Genomic DNA, 8,030 nt, shown 5'->3' with positions numbered 1-8,030 from the left:
TCTGAAAATATTTCCAAAAATATATATTAGCATTAAATGTAATTGTCCATGTCATATTTAACCATATGACATGTCATCATTTAATAGCCACGTCACAATGTTTTCGTGAAAACGATTGTAGAGAAACATATGGCAAATCACTTCTCAATATAGACTAGGGGATTTGCGAAGTAATTTTTCGCAACGGAGCTCCCACTTAAAAGTTAGAGGTTAATATCTATACTACCCTTAATGAATTATATATATATAATTAATTATATAACCAAAACGAAATTATTAATAATATTGTTTATTTTTTAAAAAATAAGACAATTCTCATATATTGTGTTGTTATCTAAAATATTTTTTAATTATAAAATTTAAAAATTAGGTATAAAACAATTTATAATAATTAAGTGGTTAAAATCAATATGATTTTTATTAATATTATTATTTTTTAAATAAGATAATTCTTATTAATTTTCTTGTTATACTAAAATATTTCAATCATAAAAGTTAAAATAAGATATAAAACAATTTATAATAATTAAGTGGTTAAAGTCAATATTACCTTTAATGAATTTTATATATAATTAATTATATAATTAAAAACGATTTTTATTAATAATATTAGATTTTTTTAAATATGATGATTCTTATATATTGTGTTGTTATCGTAAAATTTATTTTTTTCAATTATAAAGATATAAATAACATATAAACTATTTATAATTAAATATTAACCAACTAAAACCATTTTGTATAAATATATTTTCTAAGATATTTCTTTATAATTAAAAACAAATTTTATTAATCAGATTAATTTTTAATAAAATAAGATAACTTATATATTGTGTTGCTATCTTGAAATTATTATTTTTTGTTATAAAAGTTAAAAAATAAGATATATAACAATTTATTTATATCTTTACATATATATGATTTATTATATAGTTAAAACAAATTTATATTAATAATATTAATTATGTTTAAAATAAGATAATTCTTATATATTGTGTTATTATCTAAAATAATTATTTCTATTATAAAGTTAAAAATTAATATATTAAACAATCTATCTATCTAAACTATTATTTGAGAATTGAATTTGCTTATTTGTGATGCTATTCATAATTATACATTTACTCATATTTTTTGCTTAATTATTAATATTAATTAAATAATTTTAGTGATTTTAACCGATAATTGGTCATTATCTTAAAAATAATTAAAATATGCTAAAGATAATATCATAGCTAAACTTATACATATAATGAGTAATATTAAAGTATTACATATATGTTTATAATTACCCATAAATAATTATAAACTTAGATAAATTACTTATGTATACTATTATTATATGTTTAAAATCACTTATAATAATACAAAATATCAAAAGCATTGATACAATAATAATTTATTACTATATATAATAATAAATACATATAATAATTTATTATTATTTGTTTAAAATCATTGTGATAATTTCCGAAAAATTAGCGGAAGATTCAAAATTATTTACTATTATTTACAAAAAATTTGTTCGCTCTCACGTTTAAATTTAAAACGTTAAATTTGTTATTATTCTTAATAAATAATTAGGGCATATTTTTAATATATTTTACCCATAAATAAAAAAATTCATGGTATTCATCATTATCTAAAAGATTCTATATTATATTATTTAAATATTTTACATCATATATTTTAAAAATAAATATAATGTATGTATATATGGATATTTATTAAAATAAAAAAAAATATTGAATATAAAAATTAATATTTAGTTAATTATTAAATATTTCAAAAGCATGAGAATAATTTTTCAATAAGGTTTTTAGTTTATACTCCCTCTGTACCATTTTAAGTGATGTTTAAGCATTTTTATTTTGTTCCATTATAAGTGATGTTCTCACATTTCTAGATAAAATTTAATGTCAATTGAAACTTTCAACCAATTACAAAATACTACATGTTTTTCTTATTGGTTAGACTGATTTTATTTAATGCAATTTTATATAACCAAGATAAATTGCATAAAAATTTGTATTTTCTTAATCTTTGTGTAGAAACCTTAAACACCACTAAAAATGGTACAGAGAGAGTAGTAGATTTGTTTATAATTTTTTTTTTTAAACTATTAAGCCCGCAGGTGCAGGGAAACATCTAGTTTTGGAGTATAAAAGCATCCACAATGATTAAATCTCTCTCCTTTGGTACCTCAATATATAATAAGAATATAAAATAATTAAATAAATAAAATTTAAATACAATACAATTTGACCATTTAGTTGTTGACAAGTGTAAAATTCAAAAACAAACGTTTCTTTATAACAAACTAGGGAAAGCCCGCCCTACAGGCAGAATATAATATTTTGTTCAGAGGTTGTGTGTTAGTTGTATGTACGAATTCCATGTTTGATTGTGACATGATCTTCGTATCGGTATGCTGAAACTGTAGGATTTACAATGCAGAGTTCTAGTATTTGTGGAACTAAATGAAACTTTTTAGTATATTTTATTGGTTTACAATTTTTTTTCCATTGCGATGAATTGACTACTATTTAGGAACATGTTATTTGCCATTATTATAATTAACATGGGACTCAGGATCTTCAAATAAACATGTTAGTTTTGATTTTTATTTTATCATTGTAGTTAAACTATTTTAAGACAGATAAATAGATAATATAAAACTACTTTTACTATTTATAGGATCGATCCACGCTACACGCGGGATTTGATGGTTTTTTGTTAGTTTAGTTTGCATAATTGTTATTTTATCCTGTTGTTTGTGTGTGAAGATGATGAGCAGAAGTGTTATAAATGAAAACGATTTATGTTTTAAAGTGTGAGATCGATGGTTTGATTGAAAGAAGGATTATTTGTGGGATGACTTATTTACTTTATTCATGGTGGTTGTATCTACGTTAAACGTCAACCATGATTTAGTTTTAAATTTTTGTGTTTGTGTTTGAGTTATAAGTGTCATATTTGATGCACAATTTTGAGTTATCTCCTTTATAAAATTTGGTGACTCAAATAATTAATCAACATCAAGCAAAATCGTATGTTTTAGAAGTTGAGGTAGCATTTTTTTAATATCAACTGCCATTTCTTTAACAATTTAATATTTTGCATGACAATCGTTTACTTTCCTTCAGTTACTAAACCATTTTTAACAAAAATTAGATAACTTTTTTACTTAGTCAAAGATTTTTATAAAATTTTTAACTTGATTTGAATTATTTTTTTAAAAATAATTATTTCTTTTATATTTTTTTAACTATATATGAAATTACGTAAATATATAAATATGTTCGCCATGATATATAAAGTATATTTCTTTATTTTTGATTATATATATTATATTTTCACTCTATTTTATTAGATTCATAATAAAATGTCATTATTGTTAAAGTTTATAAATTTTTATCTTAAATAAAATACTATAATTTATACATCAAAAAGTTACCGATCAGTTATTTTTAAAAAATTAGTAACTCATACTTTTACAGCGAATTACATCTAGTTATAATTTTTATTGTAAATTAACTCTAATATAATATGTCACCAATCAGATATCTAGTATTTTTTTCTTCTTTTTGATATTATTGTGTGTTTGTCGATAATTTATGGTGCACATTGTCTTAATGTATCATAATGACTCGTCACAAGTTATATATGATTTATATCTTTTAAATATTTGTTTAATTTTTATAAGACTCTAATGTGTTTATTTAGTTTTGATAATCCCCATAGGTGCTCCATATTCAACCGGTAGTGACTAAATTATTGGGCCTTAGTGTGTTTTACGATATATTTTAAAAGTAAGTTCATTCAGATGATGACCTCGATAGGTTGTTCAAGTTTATTCATTTGCTATTTGTTACAACTAATAACAGGGGATATATGGAGTTGTATAGGGTGAACTTTTACGTTTCGGACGATAATGGAGATTATCAAAATAATTGAGTTTCTTCATCAGAATCAATCTTTCAAATACCTAAGATAACCAAAATACAGATTTTTGAAGCTACTAAACTTGTGGCTTCACTGGCAGTGAGTGTCAGATATCTCCGGTAGAAGTACATTGATGGCTACACTGGCGCTGACAACAGAGGCCAAATTCTCTCTCATCTCTAATCACTTCCACAGCCTCCATACACTGAGCATCCGCAAGGGTCGAAGCGGAAGTAACGACCATGTCAGTTTATCTACTCATCCCTTCTAGAGATTGAAGACGTGGTGGTGAAGGCTGCGATTGCAGCAACATACAGATGCAGCCACACTGGCTACAGAAACAGCACCGTGAAAAACAGGGCTGGAACAGCAAGAAGCACAATGTTCCGGGCTGCCTGCAAATAGACTCATGTGAATACGATTTTCATTATAAATAGTCAACCAATTGAACTTAGAAGTTTTAAGTTATATATACTGGTTAGAAACATCAACATTCCAAAAACTAACAGAACGCAATAAACTGTACAAAAATATGATATGTAGATGAGAGTATGTTATGACATACGCCAAGATATCATATAGCAAAAGGTCAAGAATCTAACTTTAAAATTTGAGAATATGCCCTAGGAAAACTCTAGTACAGACTCTTTAATTGATTGGACTCTTTTTAGCTAGCAAAGAAGAAGTACCTGGAAAAATACTAAAACAGATAGAAGTGGCTTCTCTCGAACTTTTTGGTGATTGGCCTACAGTTTGAACACAAATAATCAAGTATTAATAGATCCATTCTCAGAAAAGCGATGGAGTCAAAAATATATAACAATTTAGAATTCAAGAAATTGTCTTTATGCACAGAATTAAGTAGGATTAATCACCATCAGATCTCTAATAAATGAAAACATAAGAGCAAAGTCCCAAAACAAACTTCGACAAAAATAGCTAATACAATGAGCTTTCTGATGAGGACGATTTCCAAGGGATGAAAAATGTGAAATAACCTCTTCTTAACTCCATCAACACTGCACCTGCCAATCCTTGCCTCCCAGGATCGCAAAAACCTAACCTCAACAGTGGAGAACATCTAACGGACTTCAAATCAGAGAGAAATAAATTGGAGCTAGCCATTTGTCAAGGAATAAGTTTTAGAAGGTGATTGTTCAGAGGAGAGAAGGCTAACCTTTTTATAATTAAAGGTAAACCGCCTCGCAAGAAAGAAGCTCACATTGATGGCTAGATCATGTTGTTGGAGTTAAGAAGAGGTTAAATGTGATGAATCTGTAAATGAAAGCGTTTGAAGAATCTCACACAACGCAAGCAAAAACTTAACAAAGGATTCATCAGGTTGATTTCTTCTTTTTTATAAAGCTGGGTTTATAAATGGTAGACAACTGATGTCTACAAAGAAGCAGAAAAACGGAGGAACTCAAAATCAACATCAATTGGAACTCTCTGAAAACAACGAAAGACAAAATAGCCAAAAAGCAGAGAAAAACCTAAAGATATCAGAAGATACCCAAAGAGAAGACAAAACAGGGACGAAACAGATCATCAGGTTGACTTCAGCAACACAACTACTCGTACGGCGGATAACAAATCCTGCAAAGAACCCTAAATTTTGATGAGGGGCGGGTAGAGAGGATTAGGGGTTGCTCGGAAAATAAAATAAAAATAAAAACAGTACAACATGATCAGGCTTACCGGAAACACTATCAGAATTCATAAACAGGTTAGAGTTCACCTGGAATAATAACAGTACGACGGTAAAAATTAATTCAGAACAATCGATATGTAGAAGTAAACGGGAAATTCACTCACGTTAACATCCACCATGATAAAATCCATCCACATAAGCTCCCCACCACGTTTTACATTCATAGTCTCTCAGAATTGGAACAGTCTCGCCTCGGATGAGCACGTCCCGGACCTCAAGTCGGAAAAAACCTTTGAATTAGCCATTAAGAGAGATGGATATTAAGATTTTAATATGAGTACGATGAGTAGCAAATATCGCGAAAGAGAGAAACTAACCTATTTATAAATATATCGCTGATGGAACAACGCGATTGAAGATCTTTCCGTAACAGAAACCAGATCGTCACCGTCTCCGCGGATCAAAGAGAAACAAAGAACACAATCAACCACACGGATTAGGGTTTGTGGTCACTGGGCCTCAAAACATATCACAACACGAACCAAAATAAAGCCAGTACGAAACCAAAAAGAAAACAGAATGTTGCGTTTCATTAATAAGATACGTGTCAGACGCTGGAAGACTAAGTTTCTGACCTGGAATCTGATGTGGCATCACCAGGAGGGAAGAAACTCTATTTTATATAAATAGATCGTCTCTCTTCTCTCACCTCACTTTGTTGTCTATTTTTTGAATTTTTATTTATTTTATTATTTTATCATGAGAATTGGGTGGAAGAAACCCTCACTAATCATGCTTTAACAATTAAAATTGTTTCTTAGATGAATTGATAATTTTTTTTATGTTAAATCACTTTTGAATCTTATCATAAATTATGAGACAATTTTTGGTAAACTAATAATTTTACCATTGCATTCTAAAATGACTAGAAATTATAAAATGTACAACTTAAAAAATTTAATAACCGTAGATTTCAAAAAAAAAATCAAATAATATGTTCAATAGTAATAGATTTTGTAAAGAAATTAATGTTTAAATAATAATAAATGCATATTTTTAATATAAATTACCTAAAATATATTTATGTTTTTAAAATAAAAGTTATTTTATTTCGGTTTGGTTATTGAGAATAAGTCAAATTAAGAAAGTAGTAGAGTAATCTTTTAACTTAAATTTTTGTACAGAATCCCTAGAATTAATTTACGTTGGTTTTGACAGGTGCATAGAGTAAACTCGCAAAGAAATTTGGGAACGAGGTTCATGATCATAGTCCGTCATGGCATTGATCCAAACTTCTTGAGATGTAAACTTTGGAACACAATTTTAATCATCCTTTGATTCGACTATTTGCATTATTCTGAGCTTATCTTGATATAAGATATAGTTATGCAACTGTAGCATTACATTGTCTCTTATTTACAGTGTGGTACAAATGCGATTAACGTTATAGTTAAGATCAGCATTGTTTTAGAATTTTGATTTCATTTCCACCAGTTTCTTGTAACTAGACCGATGATTCATCAAAAAGAGATCCATTGACTTTTCTATCTGCTTCGTGGTGGGTTTTTCAACAGTTACATACTCATAGAGGGGGTGAGCAGCTCACGACAATGGTGATCAATATTGAGGCTAACACACCCACAGCTCCTGATTTGTATAGGCATATTCTTGCTGAAGAAACTACAACTAGTATACCAGAAGCATCTAGTGCTGCTGCCAAGGAAGAGTTACCTCTTAAAGAAAATTCATCTCTCACACATCAACCTACTGGTGTTACTAAGGTATGTCTCGTTTTGTAAGCCATGCATGTGATTCTTGGAAAAGGATTTAGCATCCGGCTACACTCATTTGCTAACTAGCTAACTTGATTATTATTAGGTTGCAGTCTCGTATGAAATAAGAAGGAAGTTTTCAAATGTCAACTCCATATCTTCTACTCAGTTTTTCAGAGATCATAACAAATATACACTTGAGATGTTCTCGCTTAGACCATAATATCATGTCAAGCACTTGTTGCGGTATAACTCTGATGATGAATGTTTGATTTGATACTTTGCTAGTAGGCAAAATGATGAAGACGCTCGAAACTTTGGGCTCCATCATTGGTAGTCTAAAGCGAGTTTATCGTAGAACAACACGTACATGAAACATTAGATTTGTTCCCCAAATTTTAAAATGTTATTATATTTATATTTGTGATTGTCAGATATTTGACTATTTGTATTGTTTGTAATGAACAGTGATTCATTCACCAATAAACCAGAAAATCCTCATGATATTAGAGCTCTCTGTAAGGATGTGACAAATTTGATGCAGAAATTGCATGGTGAAAATGCTCAAGCCATCCCTTGGAACACCCGAATGAAATGGGTCGACAAAGTGTGTGACCGAGTAAGTTCCACTACATTTGAATCTCTCACCAGATTTTGGAGCT

The 8,030-nt window shown here is 28.4% G+C and overlaps 1 protein-coding gene across 14 annotated transcripts; it reads right to left on the bottom strand.

Annotated features, from left to right (window-relative positions):
- Window positions 1-3,903: 3,903 nt before the first annotated feature.
- Window positions 3,904-6,137, bottom strand: LOC130496203 (uncharacterized). Of its 14 annotated transcripts, none has more exons than XR_008935303.1 (8): window positions 5,974-6,137; window positions 5,761-5,886; window positions 5,644-5,683; window positions 5,439-5,553; window positions 5,123-5,340; window positions 4,944-5,003; window positions 4,635-4,691; window positions 3,904-4,340 (listed from the first exon to the last, which is right to left on the bottom strand). XR_008935303.1 is itself a non-coding variant. In XM_056988066.1 (6 exons), exons 2-6 carry the CDS (start codon window positions 5,818-5,820, stop codon window positions 4,278-4,280), a joined length of 315 nt encoding a protein of 104 aa, XP_056844046.1. In that variant the 5' UTR covers window positions 5,821-5,886; window positions 5,974-6,137; the 3' UTR covers window positions 3,904-4,277. The 14 variants fall into 14 exon arrangements, 2 of the variants coding, with proteins under 2 accessions (XP_056844046.1, XP_056844047.1); XR_008935304.1 differs by having other exon boundaries at window positions 5,459-5,553; XR_008935305.1 differs by having other exon boundaries at window positions 5,123-5,220; window positions 5,459-5,553.
- Window positions 6,138-8,030: the final 1,893 nt, after the last annotated feature.

The sequence above is a fragment of the Raphanus sativus genome, chromosome 6, assembly GCF_000801105.2.
Source record: "Raphanus sativus cultivar WK10039 chromosome 6, ASM80110v3, whole genome shotgun sequence".
NCBI classification, from domain to species: Eukaryota; Viridiplantae; Streptophyta; class Magnoliopsida; order Brassicales; family Brassicaceae; genus Raphanus; species Raphanus sativus.
Note: the sequence above shows the minus strand (reverse complement) of the source record. Positions and strands in the feature narration are given on the sequence as shown.